This window comes from Canis lupus, chromosome 27 (genome assembly GCF_048164855.1).
Source record: "Canis lupus baileyi chromosome 27, mCanLup2.hap1, whole genome shotgun sequence".
In the NCBI taxonomy this organism is placed as follows: Eukaryota; Metazoa; Chordata; class Mammalia; order Carnivora; family Canidae; genus Canis; species Canis lupus.
Window position 1 is genome coordinate 6,578,413 of NC_132864.1, and position 24,621 is coordinate 6,603,033.

At 42.6% G+C, this 24,621-nt stretch overlaps 1 protein-coding gene and 1 pseudogene across 1 annotated transcript in view; both read left to right on the forward strand.

Moving 5' to 3' along the window:
* The first annotated feature begins 370 nt into the window (after positions 1 to 370).
* The window catches only part of CHFR (checkpoint with forkhead and ring finger domains), a 60,921-nt gene continuing 36,670 nt past the window's right edge, over positions 371 to 24,621 (forward strand). The window contains exons 1-3 of the mRNA XM_072801988.1: positions 371 to 630; positions 8,713 to 8,805; positions 10,002 to 10,229. Coding sequence (XP_072658089.1) covers positions 10,064 to 10,229 — 166 coding nt within the window. The 5' untranslated portion in view covers positions 371 to 630; positions 8,713 to 8,805; positions 10,002 to 10,063. The remainder of the gene's footprint in view (positions 631 to 8,712; positions 8,806 to 10,001; positions 10,230 to 24,621) is intronic.
* On the forward strand, positions 10,517 to 11,623 carry LOC140619108 (uncharacterized; annotated as a pseudogene).

Here is a 24,621-nt window from a genome sequence, read left to right on the forward strand (position 1 = left end):
TTATTTTTAAGTAGTCTCCACACCCAACATGGGGCTTGACCTCACAACCCAGGGATCTGGGATGGTGGGCTGCAGCCGCTGAGCTGGGCAGGTGCCCCACATTCCTTTTCTGTCTTAATGCCTTCCGCCCATACCTGAGTATGGTGCTAAACTCCAAGCTTTTGCCTTGCTGAGAGGTCCTCCAACGGGAACTCCAGCACTTGTTAGGCCTTGCGCACCCCAGGGCGCCTCCCCCCCGCAACCCCCGACCCTCGGAAAGTCCACCGAGCCGACTGTGAGCGTACCGCAGAGGCCTCTGGGAGATGTAGTTCTGGGGGCGAGCGGCACTCTGGGAAATGTAGTTCTGAGCGCGCACTTCGGCAATCGGCCGGCGCAGCGTAGGGGCTGGGCGGCCTGCGGGTCCCGGCAGCTGGGTTGATGGGTGACTCCGGCGCAGTTCCGCGGGTGGGGGCAGCTCTCGCGGCCAGTGCGGTCTGGGGCGGTCAGTTGGGGTCGGAAATGCGGAGGTCCTGGCGGCAACCGATGGCCCGAGCACTGCAGTAGAGGGTCTTGCCGCATGGAGCGCAGCCGCCAGGGCAGGCGAGTGCGGAGGATGCCGAGGGGCGAGGCGCCGAGCGCCGAGGCCGTGAGGTGAGTGGCTGGGCGCGGCGTGCGGGGTCTGCGGTAGCGGCGGGTGGTGGGGGTCCCCGCAGGCCTGCGCGGCCTGAAGGTGCCGGAAGGTGGACGTCAGAGGTCAGGGCTGGGGGAGCCAGCGGCGACCGGGCACACTGGGTGCCGGGCGGGCGGGGGGCTTGCGGATTGCGGGGGCTCCGGAGCCCTGCTTTGGGGGACATTCCCGCAGGAGGACTTCGCACCGAACTTCGGGATGGGAGGCGCGGGGGCCGTGCGGGCTGTCGGTTCCCGCTGGTGCCTGGGGAGAGTGGCTTGTGGGCCTGGAAGCGCGGACTCGGGGCGATAGGTCGACTACAGCAGGCCCTGGGGCGCTGGCTGGCTCGGGCGGGAGAGCTGGGACCTTCGGGCTGGGGTCCTGAGTTCGAGCTCCATATCAGGCATACAGCTTGCTTTAGAGAGAAAACAGTGACTAGGGAACTATAGGGTGAGTGACTTGGTAGCTTGGGGATGGAGGTCGGGGGGCCATGGGGATACCTGGGGACATGGTAGATTTGCACCACTGGGGAGAGTCTGTGGGGACAATCGGACGCGTCATCAGGAAGCCAATAGGGGCTAATAAGTGTGAGGGGAGTGAGGGACTTGGTGTGCGTGACAGGGCTGCGGGAGTTGGTGATGGGCCAGCAGTGTCTGACCTTGCTGAGATGATGGGCGGGGGTGAGGGTCGGGTTGGTGAGCACGTTGTGGGATGACGGGAGGTCCCTGAGGCTCATGATAGCGTGGCCTTGGGGGTCAGTGATTGAAGACTAGGCGTGTCAGCTGATTGGGTGACCTACACGATATATTCACAGGTCTATGGTTATATTTGTGGGTCTGAAAGTGGGTTTACTGTATAGCACAAAAGGCAGTTCAGGGGCAGCCTGCAGCCCGGGGTGTGATCCTGGAGACCCGGGATCGAGTCCCACCTCAGGCTCCCTGCATGGAGCCTGCTTCTCCCTCTGCCTCTCACTCTCTCTGTCTCTCATGAGTAAATAAATAAAAATTAAAAAAAAAAGGCAGTTCAAAATTTTAAGAAGACTTTAGATCACATTTTTGTAATATCAGCATAGTTTCTACACCCTGTGAGAGGTACCCTTGAAGTAGTGGGGTTATCGATAGTAATTGTTACTGAGGGCAGCCCGGGTGGCTCAGCGGTTTAGCGCTGCCCTACAGCCCGGGGCGTGATCCTGGGGACCGGGATCGAGTCCCACATCGGGCTCCCTGCACGGAGCCTGCTTCTCCCTCTACCTGTGACTCCGCCTCTCTCTCTCTCTCTGTCTCTCATGAATAAATAAAATCATTATTTTAAAAAAAAGTAATTGTTACTGATACGTATTTTCTGATTTCTCTATAATCGTGCCATGTAATAATAAGAGCACTAATGAGCATTTACTCAATGTCAGTGTGTTAGTCATTGTTCTAAGGTATTTAGATGTGTTAACTAATTTAGAACTCTCAAGAACATTATAAACTACTTGTATTTTGAGGAATAACTCTGCTGAATTGTTCGTTTCATGAACTGCTGGATTCAGTTTCCTCTTTTACTCATGCCTTTATGTAAAAATGAAATTGAGGTTCTTATTTCCTGTTGGCTATAAATTTTTACACACACACACACTTTCTGTCTCCCTGCCCCACTTTCAGAGGGAATGAGTGCTTGGTGAAATGCTGCTATTAAAGTTGTGGGCTTCCTTCTGCATACTCCACTATTTTGACTCTTTGTTAAGGTATGTGTAGAGTCCATAGGAAACCTACTTTGAGCTTTAAATGCAAGTGAGTTTCCAGCAAGAGAGGGAGATTTGCATCAAGCTAAAGAGAATTTGTTAATGGGTTGAACAGATTCCAGTTTCCATGAGCTAACTGACTTATTTGAGATAAAGAAGTCTCAGGACCAAGGATCCTTGGTGAAGAGAATCCTGACCAGGTACCTTTAACTTGAGCATTAAGATAGAGTCCAGAAGATACACAGAGTCCACAAGGACAGAGCAGAACCTACAGTTACTGGCCATTTCCCAAGAGTAGCAGAAAATGACCAAGTCTCAGGTGAATAATTCATTTATTTCCTCAATTGTGGTTCCATACGATTCAACCATTTCAACTGAACACTTTACTGTTTTTTTAGTAAGTTTAGAGGTTTCCGTAACCATCTAATTGTTCAGCCACAATCTAATTTTAGAATTTTTCATCCTCCTAAAAGGAAAGCTCATACACTTAGCAGGTATTCCCCATTTCTCCCCACCCCAGCTCTAGGCCACTACAACATGCTTTGTTTCTTTGGAGTTGCGCGTTCTCCCCATCTCGTATCAGTGGGACAGCACGCTACATGGTGTTTTGTGACTAGCTTCTTTCATGTAGCCTAGTTTCAAGATGGGGAATGAGTTACTACTTTGTTGTCTTTTGTTGTAAAATAATATTCTGTTGTGTGACTATACCACATTTTATCAGTTCCTCATTTTCTAGATATTTGGATTGTTTCCACATTTTGGTTATAATGGATAATGCTACTATGAACATTTGTGTATATGTTCTCTGTTCTCTTAGGTATGTATCTAGGAATGGAATTGCTGGTTCCTGTGGTAACTATATTTAACATTTTGAAGAACTGGTAAACTTTTTTTAAAATATTCTTTTTTTAAGATTTACTTTTTTATTTTACAGAGAGAGCATGGGTGAGCAAGCAGGGTGGGAGTGGAGCAGAGGGAGAGGGAGAGAGAAAATCTAAAGCAGACTCCCTGCTGAGCACAGAGCCTGACCCGGGGCTTGATCCCATGGCTGTGAGATCAGGACCTGAGCTGAAATCAAGAGTCGGACACTTAACAAACTGCCACCCAGGAGCCCTAATGATAAACGTTTTTTAAAGTGACTGCTTCATTTTACAATCACACCAGCAATATATGAGGGCTTCAACTTCTCCACCTCCTCACCAACACTTATTCTCTGATTATGGCCATTCCAGTAGATATGAAATAGTACCATTGTGGTTCATTTGCATTTCCCCTCTGTACCCATATTGATGTGTCTGGGTATAAAATATTTATTCACATTCTTTATTGTGTTCAGTTGGAAGGTTCTTGTCTGCCTCCAGCTTTGGGGAACTTTCTTGTTTGATTTTACTGATTATTTCCTCCCCTTTATTATCTTTAGCTCTGGAGTACTTGATGGATTTTTGGATCTATCCTCTGAGTTTAAAAACTTTTCTTTGGAATGCCTGGGTGGCTCAGAGGTTGAGTGTCTGCCTTTGGCTCAGGGCATTATTCTGGAATCTAGAATCAAGTCCCACACTGGGCTCCTTGCAGGGAGCCTGCTTCTCCCTCTGCAGATATATCTCTGTGTCTCTCATGAATAAATAAATAAAATCTTTAAAAAATAAAAATAAAAAATAAAAACTTTAATATATCTGACTTCTTTTCATCTTTACTCTTGCAGAGTTCATCAGTGTGGTAATACACACTGTAAACATCCTCTTTCAGTAGATACATTCTGCTGTTTGGCCAGTATATCGAGCTTTTTTTTCCATTCAGGTTTTATTAACAACTCATTTATTCCTTCAGATGTTTCAACATGCTGGTTGAAGAAAAGGGCCTGAGACGCGAATGTTGTTTGCATTAAGATATTTATTTCAAGGGACGCCTGGGTGGCTTGGCAGTTGGGCGTCTGCTTTTCGGCTCAGGGCGTGATCCTGGAGTCCCAGGATTGGGTCTCACATCGGGCTCTCCCTCTGCCTATGTCTCTGTCTGTCCCCCTCTGTGTCTCTAGTGAATAAATAAATAAAATCTTAAAAAAAAGATATTTGTTTCAAAATCAAAAATATTTTTTTTTCTAGAGATTTTAACCTAGCTAGGATATAAAAATCCAGATCTTGTTTTGGCTTGAAATCATTCTTTTGTTTTTTGTTTTTTAAATTACCCATAGTGTGTTAGAGCCAGCTCATACCAACTTGCAAGACTGTTAAATTCTGAAGAATTTTGCAAACCAGTTACTAAACTTTGATTACTTGAAATCAGCCACAGTAGGAATACGTATGACACAGATATTAGCAAATGCTACAAATCAGGACTCTTGTTTTTCTGGAGAACTGACTTATCAGCATAAGTCTAGATCACATGAAATATCTAATCAGCCTCAAAAATCATTCAGGAGTTTAACAACTTCACATATTAAACTGATTGATCTGGCTGGAGTCGTATCTTACAATTAGAATACCACCATGATATAGGGAATCATTAAACCAGCGAGCTGAATATGTGCCCCAATTCTGTCTTGTATGAAAAGAGCCATGTCTACAGGACTAGAACATGTTGAAAATTACACATGCCTAAGATCTGTGTAAAGTTTCTTCAGAACAGTCTTTGGTCTATCTTGTTTTCAGTGGTGGGAGATTCCTGGAATCTAAGCATTGCAAAAATGTGCAGGACTGTGCAGTTCTTCTCTGTTGTCCAACTGTGTGTGGGCAGATGGGGGAGTTAACAGAATAGCCCTGAGTCAGCTGTCTTGAGAAAACCCTATTTTCAAGGCAGGCATCTGGAAACCAGCTTGTGAAAAGTGCCCTAAAAGTGTGGTGCTGGGCCTATAAATAGCATGACTTAGAGTGAACACCTGCTCTCCTTCTGCTTTTGTTTTGGTAGCTGCTTAGTAGAAGGGTGCCTATGTGACCAACCTCCATTAAAAATTTCGGTGGTGTGTCTCTAATGATCTTTTCTGGACAGAAATCTCATACAAAGGTTGCTGGATTTCATTACTGAGGTACACCGTGTGCTGTGTGAACCCTCAGAGGAGAGGGAGAGCAGGTTAAGTGAACCTTTCTTTTTTCCTCTGCACTTTCTTGGTCAAATTCCAGTGGAATGCAATAGAAGTTGGGTTTGTGCCTCCAGATCTCAGTTCTGCCCTCCAGTCTTCACCCTTGTCCAAAACTGAGGTAACCTCTCCACAGTCCTGGGAAGTCCCCCCGGCCTATGTCACCTGCTCCTCTGTCCTCAGGCAAGACAGAAACCTGCCCCTGCTGTAGCATCTGCCACAGTTCTCTGCCAACCTAGAAAGTGCTTTCTTTGTTCTGACTTTGAATTGGTCAGAACTTTGTGTGCAGATGTCTCTGCTTGCCCTATGGGGAAGTGTGGTGGCTGGTTCCCCGGAGCAGGGGCCCTTTGCATCTTACACATCTTGGAAGTAGAAGTTGTATTCTGTGTTCACTCTTAAACGATACTTATGTTATTGTACAATTGATGATCATTTTCTCAGTGCTTTAAAGACATGATTTCACTGTCCTAAGGTTCCTGTCATTGCTGTTCAGTAATCTGTCAGGTTAGTCTCATTACTTTGTAGATAACTTATCTTTCCCTTTAACATCCTGGGAAATGTTTCTGCAGCTTCACGGTGACACATTCGCCATTATCATCATCATTATTCTTGCTATCACTGTCCTTTTATTTTTTTAAATTTTTTTAGAGATATTTTTTATTTTATTTTTTTAGAGATTTTTTTTAAATTTTTATTTATTTATGATAGTCACAGACAGAGAGAGAGAGAGAGAGAGAGAGAGAGAGAGGCAAAGACACAGGCAGAGGGAGAAGCAGGCAGAGGGAGAAGCAGGCTCCATGGACCGGGAGCCCGACGTGGGACTCGATCCCGGGTCTCCAGGATCGCGCCCTGGGCCAAAGGCAGGCGCCAAACCGCTGCGCCACCCAGGGATCCCCTATCACTGTCCTTTTAGAGAAGAATTTGGGTCCCATTAATACTTAGCTGTTTAATCTCGGGATGTTTCCTCTTTCGTATTCTCCCTATTCCTTCCTTGGGGAGCTCCCTCTGTGGAGGAATGAGCCCTGTCTCATTTTGTCTCTATAGCCAGCATCTTCTAGGTCATATCTTCTTTTTCTCTTTTATAAATATTTTATTTATTTATTTACTTTAATAAGTAAGCTAAAAAAAAAAAAAATAAGTAAGCTATACACCCTGTGAGGGACATGAACTCATGGCGCCTGCAATCAGGAGTCACTTGCCCCTTGATGTAGCCTGCCAGGCGCCCCTCTGGTCCCTGCATCCTTGGGCTCCTTGTCTGCCTGCAGCCCCTCCATTGACTATTTTAGTTTAATCAATATAGTGCTCACTCCTGGCATTTTTCTTTTATTATACTTGCTATTTTCTAAATCTGCTAGATTTTTAAAATATTGTCTTGTTTCTTTCTCATCTTTTGATTATTCTTATTGTTACTTTGATGGTTTTAACATTCCTGTTATATAGTTTGTGTCCAATATTCTGTTCTCTCCAGTTTTTAGAAGTTAAATTCCACTTTTTATTATGTCTGCTGACTCTTTCTGGTGATGGGGCATCTTCTTGTGTGGTTTAAATTTGGGGGTAAGATCTCATGTTTTTCTATTGCCATCTGTTCAGGCCAGGCTGAGGGTATGTCCCTTCAGAAGCCAGCAGAGAAATAACTGTCAGGAATCATTTGTGTGTTCACTTCTTTGCTTAGAAATTCCTGGACCTGGGGCACCTCAGTGGCTGAGCAGTTGAGTGTCTGCCTTTGGCTCAGGTCATGATCCCAGGGTCCTGAGATCAAACTCCATGTCAGGGTCCCTGCTCTGTGGGGTGTCTGCCTCTCCCTCTGCCCCTCCCCCTGCTTGGGCTCTCTCTCTCTTTCATTCTCTCTCTCAAATAATAAAATCTTAAAAAAAAAAAAAGAATGGTCAAAAGAAATGTATCAGTTGAGAATAACTTCATTTACAAATAGTAGTTCTAATAATAAGGCCATTTAAGTTTCTCCTGCAAGACACACGACAGTAGACAGTCCTGGGCTGGCACAGCACTTTAGGGGTACCAGACAGGACGAAGGATATTTCCAGAGTTCTACTCTACCATACTTCACAAGTTGGCTTTCTGTACTCACATGTTTCCTCACAGCTCAAGGTGGCTACTGCACCTCCCAAGTATAACGTCTGCATTAAAAGCAGGGAGAGGGACTCTTGGGTGGCTTAGTCGGTTAAGTGTCTGACTCTTGGTTTCTGCTCAGGTCATGATATCAGAGTCATGGGATCAGGCCCCACATCAGGCCCCACATTCAGCAAAGCATCTGCTTAAGGCTCTCTCCCTCTCCCTGTGCCACTCCCCCTACTCCTTCTAAAATAAGTCAATAAATCTTTTTAAAAATAATAAAAAATAAAAGCAGGGAGAATACTAGAGAGGGAAGAGGGTACTTTCAGTATTTGTCTTTTATCAGAGAAGCAACAGCTTCCCCCACATGGCACTTGCATACTTCTCAGATTCCACTGCCAGCATATAATCATAGGACTAAGTCTAGATGTAAGAGAGACAGAGAAACAGAGGGAACTGGGGCTGTTCAGGATTGGCTCAGAACAATTAGGGTTTGTTCCTGGGACTGTGCAAATTTGCACCACTCGTGAAACTGAAGTTATTAGGAAAGGCAGAGCACAGCTGTTCTAAAGGCTACTAGTGGCTCCTACCCTAGGGTCTTTATATCTTTCTTTTATTATCCAAAATACGTTTCTTCAGATTTCATAGGAACATGCTCTCTCAGGGATCCTTGTCATTCGAGGATGTGGCTGTGTACTTCACACAGGAGTAGTAGCTCCTGGACTCTGCTCAGAAGAATTTGTACACATATTCATGTGTGGAGCCACTGCCCAGTCACTCATCTTTCATGTTTGTTTACTGAAAACTGGGACCTTTGAAGTGTGTGACAACATAGGGCTTTCGTTTAAGAATTTAAAAATTCAAAAAAAAAAAAAAGAATTTAAAAATTCGGGGACACCTTGGTGGCTCTGGGGTTGAGTGTCTGCCATCGGCTCAGGGCGTGATCCTGGAGTCCTGGGATCAAATCCCACATCAGGCTCCCTGCATGGAGCCCGCTTCTCCCTCTGCCTGTATCTCTGCCTCTGTCTCTCTGTGTCTCTCATGAATAAATAAATAAAATCTTAAAAAAAAAGAATTTAAAAATTCATAGCCCTGTTTTGTCTTTATAATGTTTGTGAAATGAACGGGCCTAATTCACAGCCTCTGAAGCTAAGCATTTCAGAGCCTGAGCTCAAGTCCTATGTGATTTTCCACGTACAGGGATTCAACTTATCAAACCAGATGTGATCTTCCCACTGGAGCTAGAGCAGCCCTGGGCAGTAGGTGAAGATACAGCAAGTCAGACCTTTCCAGGTGAGTCACATGTGAGGCGGTACAACTGCAAGAGTAAAGGGTGGGCAACTTCAAAATGTTGTTTAGAGAATTCTTGAGTCACTGAACCTTTGGAAGTGACTCAGAACCATCAATTAGAGCTTCTCGGATACCCGGGGAGTATATATATCACTTATCCACATGAGGATAATCTGCCCTTCCTTTCTCTGATTTCAGAGTGAGCTGTAGTGCTCACCCTTCTTTCTCACATCAGACTTCATACATTTAATTTCCGTCTCCACACCACAAACCTTATCCTTTTTTTTTTTTTTTAATTTTTATTTATTTATGATAGTCACACACAGAGAGAGAGAGAGGCAGAGACACAGGCAGAGGGAGAAGAAGGCTCCATGCACCGGGAGCCCGACGTGGGATTCGATCCCAGGTCTCCAGGATCGCGCCCTGGGCCAAAGGCAGGCGCTAAACCGCTGCGCCACCCAGGGATCCCCACAAACCTTATCCTGATGGTAGATCCCTTTTCTTTTCTCATACACATGGGATTCGATATGACTTTTACCTCTGTTATAATCCCCACATATTTTCCTTCCCCTTTCATTGGCAAAGGCCTCACATTACTATTGTATATCCATAGTCATTTCTTCTATTCTCTCCTTGATTTCTTTTATGACAGTTTACTTTTTCTCTGCCTGCAACCAAAGGAATAATGTTAGTGCCATCATTTCCTACCTTCTAGTGTAACTTTTTATGGCCTTGTCTTAAAGTTGAGTGTGTGTTCCATGAAACCCTACCTTTGCCTAGGACAGATTATTATAGCATGGCCTCTAACAACCTATTTAGTCTGGAGTTTTTTTCTTCTCCTTATCTATTGCTGGTTTTCTACCTCAGTTTCCATGAAACCACTTTATTTAATTTTAATTCCTGGGGATCCCTGGGTGGTGCAGCAGTTTGGCGCCTGCCTTTGGCCCAGGGCGTGATCCTGGAGACCCGGGATCGAATCCCACATCAGGCTCCCGGTGCATGGAGCCAGCTTCTCCCTCTGCCCGTGTCTCTGCCTCTCTCTCTCTCTCTCTGTGCGACTATCATAATTAAAAAAAAATAAAAAAAATAATTTTAATTCCTAAACATGTACAGGTGTTTGTTTTGATTTCTGCAGTTCTAGTTTATCTGGTTCACAGTTACTGAAAAATTCACAAAATGTATTTTATTCTCTTTCCTAGAATACTGGAAAGTTGATGATTAGAAAGTATGGCAGCAAGAATTCCATGACAGGATTTAAAAAATGGAACAAGTCTGTGAAACAAATGCAAGTGGAAAAATATTTCAGTTTGGCATGAACCTTCCACCTTTAAAGCAAATGCCAAATAAGCATGTCTCAAATGGAAAACATCTGAAATACTCATTAGATTTATTTACTCAGACTGGAAATTGTGGAAGAAAGAAAGCTGGTAAGTTTGGGCAGCCGGGTGGCTCAACAGTTTGGCGTCTGCCTTTGGCCTAGGGCCTGATCCTGGAGACCCAGGATCGAGTCTCACATCAGGCTCCCTGCATGAAGCCTGCTTCTCCCTCTGCCTGCATCTTTGCCTCTCTCTCTCTCTCTCTCTCTGTGTCTCTCATGAATAAATAAGTAAAAAAAAAAAAAAAATTAAAAAAAGAAAGCTGGTAAGTTCAATGGGTATGAGAAATCCTTCCCCTATACCAAACATGAAAAAACTCACATTAGATTAATTAATACTATGAATGTAACAAATGTGGAAAAATCATCAGCAAGAAGTCACGACTCGGTGCTCGCTTCGGCAGCACATATACAAAAAAAAAAAAAAAAAAGTCACGACTCATTGTACATCAGAGAACACACACAGGAGAGAAACCATTTAAATGCAGTGAATGTGGCAAAGCCTTTTCCCAGAAGTCATACCATGTTGCACATCAGACAATTCACTCAGGAGAAAAACTTTGTGGATGTGAGTGTGGTAAGGCATTCTCTGGGAAGTCGCATCTCCTTATACATCAGAGAACTCACACAGGAGAGAAACCCGATGAATGCAGTGACTGTAGCAAAGTCTTCTCTCAGACATCACAGCTCATCATTCATCAGTGAAGTCACACAGGAGAGAAACCCTATGCCTGTGGTGACTGTGGGAAAGCCTTTAGTGGGAAATCACAACTTATTGCTCATAAGAGAACCCATATAGATGAAAAGGCCAATAAATGTGGTGAATGTGGGAAAGCCTTCAGAGAGAAGTCAAGTCTCATTAAGCATCAAAGAATTCATTCAGGAGAGAAACCATATAGATGTAGTGAATGTGGGAAAGCTATCAGTGGGAAGTCATTCCTCATTAGACATCAGAAAACCCATTCAGGAGAAAAATCCTACAGATGTAATGAATGTACAAAAGCATTTATTTGGAAGTCGCAACTGATTATACATCAGTGAACTCACATAGGAGAGAAGCCCTACAGATGCAGTACATGTGGGAAAGCCTTCTCCCAGAAATAATACCTCATAATATATCCGAGAACTCACATAGAACACAAACCCTAGGAATATAGTGAATATGAGAAACTTTTAAGAAAATAATCACACTTCTCTCTATATCCAAAAACTTGTTTATAGAAATTCTCTGCCAGGAGTGTAGAAAAGTCTTTGGCAGGAAGTTCTACTTAAACAACAGGATGCCCAATGGGAGAGTGAGCCTCGGTGTACAGTGAATGTGCTTTTGTAGACAAAAGCATCCAGCAAATGGTCTAGTCCTGTTGTACATCAAGGTATTCATATTGAGGACAAAAATAATGATTTAAAAGAATATAGAAAAATGTGTCCATGTAAATGTTTTTTTTTTTTTAAGACTTTATTTATTTATTCATGAGAGACACACAGAGAGAGGCAGAGACGGAGGCTGAGGGAGAAGCAGGCTCCACGCAGGAAACCCGATGCGGGGCTCGATCCCTGGACTCCAGGATCACACCCTGAACTGAATGCAGGCCCTAAACCACTGAGCCATTCAGGAATCCCCGATGTAAATGTTTTTTAAAAATGTTTCCAACTCTGGTATTACATCTTAAAGAAAAGATTATTCAATTTTAAGTGATAAGCATGCAAAATTTTAAAGATATGTATCTCTGTATGTATGTTTGTAATCATGATAGCCAAGTAAAAGGCCTCTTGCTTCAGAGAAATATAGGGCACATATTCCTGAGTATGGCTACATGTTATAAATTCATATATTTTCATAGCATATGTGAGATTAATCTGTCAATATGATGTATGTCATATTTACAGCATGGCATCTATAAATAGTGCTACACAATGTATATATTGTTTGTCTTGTACCATAATATAGAGGATAAGCTGGGCCAAATGATATATTTATTATTTAACAAATAGTTTAAAGTTATATTGCCAGATATTTTTTTGCACATGTAAATGAGTTTGAGAACTCCTACTGGGCTCTATCTTACAATAGAAGCTGGAATCTTTCAATAATCTCCTGCCTCTTCTGAGTCAACAGTTAATATACAGAATTGTTGTTCATGTTAAACATGCAAAGGCAAGAACAGACGTTAACATATGACTGAGTGAACAAACGAAAAGCTCTGAATTGTACTGCTCATCATCTACCTATGTGAGAAATGGGGTTGTAAAAATAAAAGACCCAAAAGCACATTGTCCTGTCATTTTTCGGTGGGTTTTCTCTGCAGAGCCAAGAAACTGAATTTTAGGTTAATATGATGAGACATGAAGTAATACTGTTCTCTGTGTCAATATTTTAATGTTTTCCTAAAGAACTTTCCAGATAATTAGAGCAAACCCACTATACTTTTTAAAAACCATATATTTGATTCAGACATCTTGTGCAGGTGAGGCTTTAGAAATCAGGCTACTTTGTAAAAAAAACAAAAACAAAACAAAACTCAATGTACAAGAAACATTGCAATGCACACGTTATCATCTTGCTTTTAAATATGCCAAACTTAGGGGCACCAGGGTGGCTCAGTCAGTTAAGCCTCTCCCTTTTGCTCAGGTCATGATCCCAGGGTCCTGAGATCGAGTCCCACATCAGGTTCCCTGCTCAATGGGGAGTGTGCTTCTCCTCCTGCTCCCCCGTCCACCCTGCTCACCTGTTCTTTCTCTCTTTCACTCAATCTCAAATAAATATTCTTAAAAAAAATAAAGGGACACCTGGGTGGCTCAGTTGATTGAGTGTCTGCCTTTGTCTCAGGTCATGATACTGGGGATCTGGAATCAAGCCCCACATCAGACTCCCTGCTGAGCTTCTCCCTCTCCCTCTATGCCTCTCCCCTGCTCATGCTCTGTCATGCATGCTCTTTTTCTCAAATAAATAAAATCTTAAAAATAAATAAATATGCTAAACATAAGTTAAATTTTAAAATAATGTCTTGAAAATGCCAAAATCCTTTGTTGAATGTTGGTGAAATTCAGAAGTTTGCATAACTCCCTAAATGTGTGATTTTCTTGTGTTGCCAACACAAGAAACTTGTCTTTGCTGAAACCATCTATTAGAAATGTTACCCTACCTCTGTTTAGAATTTTTAGTACTTCCTCTCCTTGGCAAAGCCTGACAATGTTAGAATCCTTTCTTGAATGATTATAACATTCAGATTACAGAAAAATGACTGTTTTCATCAGAGAAAGGGAGACCTGTGGACAGTGGTCTTTACATTGCATATCCAAAAGCAAATGTTATTTGTATATGGAGTTGTGTCAAAATTAAAGTTAGGACCTAGATTAGCAAAGTATTGCTTTGTGGGGATGACCTTGACCCTAAATTTCTCACATAGCCCAGATGAAGAGGTCTTCATTATTCTGAAGCATCATGTGAGAGCTTGTCTGGCTTACCAATCAGGGTCCAGCCTTGAGCACAACAGCTACTCTAAGTAAAGCTGATCAAACTTAGGGGCATTTGGTTAAAGAGGCAGTAGGAGAGATGAGAGGCAAAAAGGATGGTGAGGTGGAGCTGTGAGTACTTATTCACATGCACTTTCTGTTCTCTGTCCTTGTGACCTTGGGATCCTCCTGGTCGGAGGGCTTAATCCTCAGGGCAAGAAGTCTCCTGTGAAGCACAACAGTTGCTCAATGCTGTTCTGAGGGTCTTGTGTCAGCAAATCAACAATCAGAGAAGGTTACTATTACTGCTGGAGTTTTAATCCACAAAACTAAGGAATTGCTGGTTCACATTAGGGGTCAGGTGAACTCTATATGGAGCCCAACAGATTCACAGAGAAGCCTTTTAGTATTTCCATGTTTGATTTTGAGTTTCAGTGGGAGACCAAAGCACCCCAATAAGGATAGGACTATTAGAAATTCAGTCTTCTGGGCAGCCCCAGTGGCTCAGTGGTTTGGTGCCGCCTTCAGCCCAGGGCCTGATCCTGGAGACCCAGAATCGAGTCCTATGTCGGGCTCCCTGCGTGGAGCCTGCTTCTCCCTCTGCCTGTGTCTCTGCCTCTCTCTGCGTGTCTCTCATGAATAAATAAATAAAGTTTTTTTTTTTTTTAAGAAATTCAATCTTCAGTAATGAAGATTCGGGTTTCCCCATAAGTAAAGAACCTTGACCCACCAATAGCTTGCTAGCTTGCTAATGGCAATGTAATATGGAAAATGTAATGGCAGAAAAAAAGGTTTTTTTGGTTGTTTGGGGTTTTTTTTTTTCTATTTATTTATTTGACATCATGAGAGAGAGGGAGAGTGCAGACACAAGCAGGGGGAGCAGCAGACAGAAAGAGAGAGGGAGAGGCAGGCTCCCCGCTGAGCAGGGAGCCTAATGCGGGGCCAATTCCAGAACCCCAAGACCATGACCTGAGCTGAAGGCAGATACTCAATTTACCGAGCCACCCAAGCACCCCCAGAAAAATGTTATTTAAAAAAATCAAAGTTTTATGGTGAGTACAGATATGTATATTTTTGCTGTGTTTCAACAAGTTTTCCTTCCCTATTTTTTTATTTTGAATTGGAACATTGGTGAGGTTTTGTTTTATAATTTAATTCATAGATCATGAGATCAAGAAAAGTCACTTTGGTGGCACGCTCACTCAGTTAAGCATCTGACTTCAACTCAGGTCATGATCTCAGAGTCCTGGGACTGAGCCCTTTCTTGGGCTCTGTGCTCAGAGGGGAGTCTGCTCCTCCCCCACTCAAGTGTGCTCTCTCTCGCTCTCAAATAAATAAAATCTTTTTTTCTTAAGCCAAGAAGGATATAAAGTATTGGGGAAATCTTATGAACACACACAGTCTAATTGACATTATAAGCCTCACCACATAAAATCTGCAGAATGCACATTTTTTTCAAGTGTCCATAAAACATTCACAAATATAGACCATCTATGATGTCATAAAATTAAGGCAATATACTTGTAAATAACACATAAAATGAGGAAGAGATAAAAAGGGAATAAGGTAATTTGGACTATGATAAAAAAAAATCACAGTTCAAGAGAGGCGGCTAAAGCTTTGTGAAAGGAAAACAGAGCTCTTAATATTTAAATGAAAAAAGAAGGAATGTCTGATAGGAATGATTTCAGCCTCTGCCTATAGAGCTTCAGAAAGAGCAGATTAAAAAAGTTAAATCCAAAGTAAAGTGTAGGAGGGACGCTGGGGTGGCTCAGTGGTTGAGCGGCTGCCTTCAGCGTCTGCCTTCAGCTTCAGATCCCAGGGTCTCAGGATCAAGTCCTACGTTGGGCTCCTTGCATAGAGCCTGCTTCTCCCTCTGCCAGGTCTCTGCCTCTCTCTCTCTCTGTCTCTCATGAATAAATAAATAAGATCTTTAAAAAAAAATAGAAACTCAAATTACTCATAGCAGGGATGATAGAGGAATATTCTTTACAGATCCTGTAGATATTAAAAGGTAATAAACGAATGTAACAAACAGACTTATTCTAATATGTTTTACAACTTAGATGAAATGGACAAATGTTTGAGAAACATAACTTACTAAACTGATACAAGATGAAATACATGGCTCTGTATTCTAATACATATCCTGAATTCACCTTGCCACGAAGAAAAATTCAGTGGATATTTCCAATCCATGAAATAATTTGTTAGAACAATACCAATCCCAGGGTGCTTGGGTGGCTCAGTCAGTTGGGTGCCCAACTCTGTGTTGGCTCAAGTCATGATCTCAGGGTCCCAAGATTGAGCCCCGTGTCTGCACTCAGCCCTGAGTCTGCTTAAGATACTTCTTCCTCTGCCCCTCCTCTCAAAAAAACAGTCCTACACAAACTCAGAAAATAGAGGAGTAAGAAAGACTTCCTAGCTCATTTTGTAAGGCCAGCAGAGCCCTGATACTGAAACTGGGCCAAGGATATTAAAAAAGATAATTACAGGCCAGTTAAAGAATATAGATTCAGAAATCCCAAATGAAGTATTAGCATATCATAATTAGCAAATATTAGCAATATAGAAAAATAATATAGTAACCAAGTGGGATTTATCCCAGAAATGCACATTTTAATGAATATTTCAAAGCCAATTGATGGGGACACCTGGCTGGTTTAGTCATAGGAGCAAGAAATTCTTGATTTTGGGGTGGTGAGTTTGAGCTCCACATTGGGTAAGAAATTACTTTTAAAAATAATAATAAAATCCTATTGATGTAACTTACAGTAATAACAAGGGCAAAATCATTTATTTTAGTAAATGCAAAAATTTTTAAGTTGTAGTACTTTGAGGCATTTAAAAATTATCTCTTATAAAAGATTTTTTTTTAAAGTAACGTCTACACCCAATGTGGGGCTTGAGCTCATGACCCTGAGATTAAGACTTGTACACACTCTACTGACTGAAACAGCCAGGTGCCCTGGAAATAGTTTATCTCTTGATTGGGTGTTGGAGACAGTTGTATGTATATTTATTATAACTCCTCAAACTACACTTTTTAAATACATGCATTTACTGCGTGCGAGTTATGTCTCAGTGATAAACCTGCAACTCAACCCCAACTCAACTTAATCTCTGATTGGATTAAAGTGCACAGTCTGTATATTATCTTTCTGAGATAAAAAAGGAGTGACCCTCTGTGATCTAAAATAGTATCATCTGGAGAGCCTCTACATTTCTAATTTAAACAATATTTAACATAAAATTTAAAATGGTTAGATGTGCAAAAAAATCAGGAAAATGTGACTGATAATCAAAAGAAAAAAACAGCCAATAGAAATAGACCACAAATGGTTTAGGTATTGGAATTGCCAGACAGGAAACTTGAAATAACTATTATTAATAAGTAGAAGGAGACAGGAAAATATAGACATCATGAATGAAAAAATGTAGAACTGTAACAAATTGAAGGTATAAAAAATCAGTGGATAATTCTAAAACTAAAAATACAACGTCAGAGATTATTAACTCATCCATGGACTTTATAGCAGAGGAAATGGGCAGAAGGCAGGATTAATGAATTAAAGTTAGGTCAATTGAAATATCTGTTGAGAAAATAAAAAGCCAAGGATGGGATAAAATATTTACAAATCACATATCTTTTTTTTTTTAAGATTTATTTATTCATCAGAGACACAGAAAGAGAGAGGCAGAGACATAGGCAGAGGGAGAAGCAGGCTCCATGCAGGGAGCCTGATGCGGGACTTGATCCCAGGACTCCCTGAGCCGAAGGCAGAGGCACTTAACTGTTGAGCCACCCAGGTGTCCCAAAAGCACAGATCTAAGCAAGAACTTATATCCAGAATACATAAAGAACTCTCAAAACTTAAAAATAAGGACCCAACGACTCAGATTTTTTACAGGACAAAATACTTGAACACTACTAAGACAGTATATGAATGTAAGTAAGGACATAAGAATATAATCAGGGCAGCCCGGGTGGCTCAGCGGTTTAGCGCCACCTTCAGCCCAAGGTGTGATCCTGGAGTCCCAGGAATCCTGAGTCAGGCTCCCTGCATGGAGCCTGCTTCTCCCTCTGCCTGTGTCTCTGCCTGTGTCTCTGCCTCTCTCTCTCTCTGTGTCTCTCAATGAATGAATGAATGAATGAATGAATGAGTAAATAAAAAGTAAAAAAAATAGATTAAAAAAATAATATGATCAACATCATTAGTTATTAGAGACATTAATTAATGCCACATTTTTTTTTTTAATGCCACAATTATAAAGGCTAACAAAAAACAAAAGAAATGACTGGATGGCTCAGTCGGTGAAGCATCTGCCTTCAGCTCAGGTCATGGTCCCAGGGTGCTGGGATTGAGCCCCACATCAGCTCCCTGCTCAGTGGGGAGTCTGCTTTTCCTTCTGCCCCTTTCTCACACTTGTGCTCTCTCTCGATCTCTCTCTCTCAAATAAATAAAACATATTTTAAAAATAAAGTATATTTTAAAATAAAGAAATGATTGACAATATTGAGTACTGGTGAAGATGTGGAGCCCCTGGAACTCATACACTTCTGGTGGGAATACAAGATGGTTTGGTCTGGAAGGCAACTTGGCAATTCTTCCTAAATTTAATATACATTTACCACAGAGGAATAATATAGGGGTAACTCTCCTTGCCCCAAAGGATTTGGCAAGGATTCTTAGAAGCAAGAGCAACAGCAGGAAAAACTAACTGGGTTTCATAAAAATTAAAACATTTTGTGTTTCAAAAGACAAAATAAAAAAAGTGAAAAGACACTCCATCAGAATAGGAGAAAATATTTGCAAGTCATATACTGATAATAAGGGACTTGTATCTGAATATATAAAGAACTCTTACAAGTTAATAATAAAAAGAGAACTAGCTCGGTTTCTGATACTTTACATGCTAATCGAAGTACAGTGCATACTGTCAGTTATAGTAATTGCTCTTCTGGGGAGGTTTACAAATTGTGCTTCCTGGACAGAAATAAACTTAATCAAATATCATAAAAACACATGAAAAATTCTTCAATAAAAATGTTAATATGAAATGTAATGGCTATAGATTTGATTCTATTTTGAGGGCTATTTTTTTGTTTCATAGTGTTTCTTTTAATTCATCTAAATATTTCAGTTACTGTGTGTGTGTATGATATATACACTGTGTTCTTTAAGATGTATATGTACAGGGGCAACTGGAGGGCTCAGTTGGTTAAGCATCAGACTCTTGATTTCAGCTCTGGTCATGATCTCAGGGTTGTAATATGAGTCCTATATGGGGCTCAGTGCTCAGTGGGGAGTCTGCTTGAGAGTCTCTCTTTCCTTCTCCATCTGTTCATGCTCTCTAAAATTTAAATAAATAAATAAATATTTTTTTAAAAAACTGGAAAATCAATAGTATTAACAGTTAACATTTTGTAAGATGCAGGTCACATGTTTTAGACTCAAAGAGTCTAATAGACACTAACTAGAACAAACAAAGTGTTTTATCAACCAGGGAAGAATATATTTACAGTATGTGTTTAATTATATGAATTGCTTAAAATTTGAAAACAAAGATTTAATATTGAAAAAATTCTTCATAAATATGGGGTGTATTATACTTTTATTTTGTTGAAATGAAAGGATTTTAATATGTAACTTGAAAGTATCCATCCTTTTCCAAATGTTCACTAATTTATTTAATCAGAAAAATTTGAATATTAAAAAAAAAGAAAAATTTGAATATTATACACAAGTATGGCTTGTTGTAACATAGAATTTCCTGTGATCTCAAGATGTGCTCAGAGGGGACGCCTGGGTGGCTTAGTGGTTGAGCATCTGCCTTTGGCTCAGGGTGTGATCCTGGGGTCCTGGGATTGAGTCCCACATCAGGCTTCCTGCATGGAGCCTGCTTCTCCCTCTGCCTATGTCTCTGCCTCAATCTGTGTCTCTCATGAATAAATAAATAAAATATTTAAAAGAAAAAAATGTGCTCCCTGCTCAGTGGGGAGTCTGCGTCTCCCTTTCCCTCTGCCCCTCTCCTTGCTTGTGCGCACTCTCACTCTGCTCTCTCTCAAGTAAACAAAACCTTAAAACTTTTTTTGAGACAGAGTGAGCACACAAGCAGGGGGAGTGGTAGAGAGAGATAGAGAAGCGGACTTCCCGCTGAGCAGGAAGCCTGACACCAGACTCAACCCCAGGACCCCGAGATCATGACCTGAGCCAAAGGCAGACAGACACTCAGCCAACTGAGCCACCCAAGCACCCCACCCCACCCTTAATTCTTATTACAAAAATAGGGCAAAGAAATTCTACTATGCAGTTAATAAACTGGTGACCATGTCATAGTTTTATAAAGTTGGTTGAATTGGTCAGGAGCAGTAAAACCCTGTAATATGTGTCAAGGTCATTGACTCAGCTATGCTCCTTCTTGTGGGGTCCACTCAGAAGCCACGAGGGATGTGCAGTGACTCATCTAACTTGTACTGGCCACAAGTTTGCCACTTGGTGGCTCTGGCAAAGACAAGGTGTCATCTGCGGTGTGTGACTGAGCTCATCCTGAAGACTTGTGGGAAGACAGACTCTGAGAATTTAAAACAGATTATTTTTTTCTCTATGTGGCAGAGCATGAGAACATACCACACTTTGCCTTGAAATAGCAATATAAGTCAAAAGAAAGAAATACGTTTATGTTTTTATTCCATTTGCCTGGTTCTACAATTTGAGCTGTAACAGGATTATTCTAAAATTGGCTTAGGGTATAATAATTCTTATATTTAAATTATGTTAAGTTATATATGTTATATATTATAATATATCTTAAAACTTAAAATTTCATATTTTACTTAGTGTTAATAAATCTGATTATTAAAATTTAAAACACTATTATTCAAAGCTCATTTTACCAATTTAGTGCCAGAGGGATTGTGACTAGGATTTAGTAATCACTAATACCTTCTCCTTGTTATTCATCTTCTTAAGTCACAGAGGTAGACAGGGAGCATCTGGGAGACAAATACCCTCAATTCCAAACATGTGGCTTTCTGAAGACACATTATAAAGCCTGCAAGAGAACATTTCCCTGGGAGCATGAGTCCAGGGTGTTCAGGGGACTCACTAGTCAGCCTGGGATGCAGGTGTGTCCAGCGAAGGTGCCACAAGTGTGCATGCATGCACATGCGTACTATCCCACTAATACGATGTGCACGGTGGCATGTTACTGACACAGCACCCATGGTTTACAAACTTATGTTCAGAGCAAGAGCCAAAGTCACTTTGTTCTGAATTAAACTGCTTTCTCTGTGCAGTGAACATTTTGTACAAAATGCTTTTTGTGCTAGAACCTTCTATTTTTTATGTTTCCCACCTTATTGGATGTTCTCAGATGTGCCTGCTGTAGGGGAGCTCTGTGGTACGTGAACATCAGCCTGCCAGCCCCTCCTGCCCTCAGCCTCTCCCACTTGGCATCTGGCCATGAGACAGGCTTGGCATGGCCCAGCCCTGAGCCCCTTGGGGCCGGCATGTAAGTAGGACATCTGTTCCTGATGGAGGGGAGGGTCAGGGTCAGAAATCAAGAGACAGTCAGGGGGCCCTTCAGGGCATGGCCAGGGCTCCCTGATTGCCTGTACACTGGTCCTCCCGCTGTGGAGGTTCCCTCATGCCACCAGCTCGGGCTGCCCTCAGCTCCCCCAGGTAGGCTCCCTGTGGCTCTATGATTTTCTGACAGGTCTCCTCACCTCCGCTGCTCCTACAACCTGACTTGAAATCAGATACCACAATGATTTCAGCAGATAGGCTACAGATCCCCAGCTCACCTCCTGCTTCAATTTCTTCTTCTTTTTTTAAGATTTGATTTTATTTGAGATAGGGCAAGAGAGAGAGAGAGAGAGAGGGAGAGAGAGAATGAGCTAGGGGAGCGGCAGAGGGAGAGGGAGAAGTAGGCTCCTGGCTGTGCAGGGAGATCGACATGGGGCTGGATCCCAGGACCTGAGTCAAAGGCAGATGTTTAACTGACTGAGCCGCCCAGGCCCCCCAGATTGGTTCTTTTTTATTTCTCTTCCGTGATTATAGCATTTGTGCCTTTAATCTTAAATGTTTTTAACCCAAAACATATTACATATTGACACATATTACAGGGTTTTACTGCTCCTGACCAATTCAACCAACTTTATAAAACTATGACATGGTCACCAGTTTATTTAGTTTTATTATCAAATATATTAAAAATTCTCAAATTAAAACTGTTCAAAAGGTATACTGAGATCAGTTATTCCTTCTTTTACCTTTCTACTACATTCACACCCACCTTGTGTAGGAAACCCATTTCATTGGTTTGTAGATATCTTTCTATTGTTTTTGCATAAATAAGCATACATATCTTTTTTCCTGTCTCTTTCTTTTATTATTATTATTTTTTAACATTTTACTCATTTATTCATGAGAAACACAGAGAGAGAGGCAAGGACATAGACAGAAGGAGAAACAGGCTCCCCACAGGGAGCCCGATGTAGGACTCCATCTCAGGACTCTGGGACTGTGAGACCACACCCTGAGCCAAAGGCAAACGCTCAACCACTGAGCCACCCAGGTGTCCCTCTCCTTCTTTCTTAAAGAATGGTTTCATGTAGTATACTATATATGTATTAGGATATATTAACACTATTCCTAATAGCCAAATACAGAGTCTACCAACAGGAAAAATAAAAAATAATGGTGAATACACACAGAAGAATTCAGCAATGTGAGTAAATTACAAGTCAATGCATATTAGGGATAAATCCCACAGCATAAGCATGTTACAAACAAAGTTACACTGTACAGATCTATTCATATAACACTCAAAAAGGCACAAGTCATTTATGGTGTGAGAGATCAGGACAGTGTGACTGGGGCAGGACAAAGACCGGGAGGAGCCAGGAAGGGTTCCACTGCCATTTGCTTTCTTCACCTGGGTGCTGGTTACATGGGATATTCAGCTTGTGGGAAATCATATATACATACATGTGTGCTTTTCTGTATGTGTTACATTTCAATAAAAAGGGTGTCCAGAGTGTTTATAATTGAAGGAGATTGGACTGGAGATAAAATCGCTCTGTATTTCTTTCCTTGGGTTATCTCCACATCAAAGGTGGCTTTCGTGAATCTTGACAGACTAACAGGCTTTTCTTAGGGATCAGGTAAGAGAGGGACATCATTGTGGCGGTGACCTCGCAGACCTCACTGCTGACATGTCCTCACAGGCACAGCTGACTCAGCCAGGCCATGACAAGCCCATCACTGACCAGCCCCGCCACTGCGATCATCAGAGCTTACATCACAGACACCCGTCCCCATCCTGCAAGCTCAGTCGTTGAGGATCTGCCTTCTGCTTAGGGCGTGATCCGAGTCCCACATCGGGCTTCCTGCATGGAGCCTACTTCTCCCTCTGCCTGTGTCTCTGCCTGTCTCTCTGTATCTCTCATGAGTAAATAAATAAAATCTTTTAAAAAAGATTTTGAGGGCAGCTCATTGGCGCAGCGGTTTAGCGCCGCCTGCAGCCTGGGGTGTGGTCCTGGAGACCCAGGATCCAGTCCACGTCTGGCTCCCTGCATGGAGCCTGCTTCTCCCTCTGCCTGTGTCTCTGCCTCTCTGTGTGTTTGTGTCTCTATGAATAAATAAATAAAATCTTTAAAAAAATAAAATAAAATAAAAAAGATTTAGAGAGAGAGAGAACGGGGGAGGGGGACAGAAAGAAGCCGACTGCCCGCTGAGCTGGGAGTCTGATGTGGGGCTGGATCCCAGGACCCTGAGATCATGACCTGAACCAAATGCTGACTCTTCACTGGCTGAGCCTCCTAGACACCACGCCAAAAATTTTTAAAAGATTTTATTGGCGAAGGAAGGGGTAGGGGAGAAGGAGAGAAATCCCAAGCAGGATCCAGGTCCAGGGTGGGCCTCCAAACGGGGCTGGTTCTCTCCACCCTGAGATCGTGACCTGAGCCAAATCAAGAGTCGGTCTCTTAACCGACTGAGCCACCTAAGCGCCCCAGCAAGGCAAATTTTAAATCTGATCTACAGGAAACACTTTCTACCCTTTTAAACGACTCAGAGGGCGCCGTCTAGGTACCACCCCAGCCTGTCCGCTCCCGAGATCAGGATTTGCTTAGTAACAGGCCGCTGGTGTTTCCCATTGGCCAGGGCGCCCACTGGCCCCAGCGGCTATTGGCTAAGATTGTGTCTGTCGGGCCATTGCCCCGCCTCTGCGTCTCTAGGAGACAGCACCCTGCTTAGCAACGCGCGGCTCCTAATTGCCTTTGGCCGCGGTGCCGGGGGTGTTAACTGTGGCTGTTCCCGCTCGTCAGTCGCCGCGGACGACGATGGCGGGGGCTCCTGCGATCCCGGCCCGGGATCCGCAGGGGAGGGCGGCCGGGCCGAGGGTAGTGCCGGGGCTGTAGGCTCAGCGGGTCCTGCGGAGCTGCAGGGAGACCCGATCCGGGGGCGAGCTCTGGAGGGGGCCCCAGCAGTCGGACCCTAAGTAGGGGCGGCGGGCGCGGGTGGGCCTGGCCCCGCTACACCTGCATGTCACCCCGGCGTCGAGGGATCGCCCTGCCTGCGCCCTCGGGCTCTCCCCTCCTCGCAGATTTCTCCGGACGGAAATGCCTGTCGTAGGAACTCCGTTCCTGGCTTGCTAGCTTTTTCATCTGCTGCATCTGGCGGCTGGGTCATTTGTGTTCTTGCGTTCGTTTTTCCTGTGATTTTGTGGGTTTTGCCCCATTTTTCTCCCTCCGTTTGTAATTTACACGTAAGAAATAAGCCGTCGAGTTTAAAATATGCAAAATCTAATTTATATTTTGTTTTTACTCTTACCTACAATTTTTAAAATATAGTATCTCTCCACAGCAACAAATTTAGCAGATTTCTAGAGGGCCTTTGACACATTCATAATTTTTTTTTTTTTTTAGTACAGCAGTTGATTCGTGTACTGATTTCTAAATTTTTCTGTGGGTTATTTCATCATTA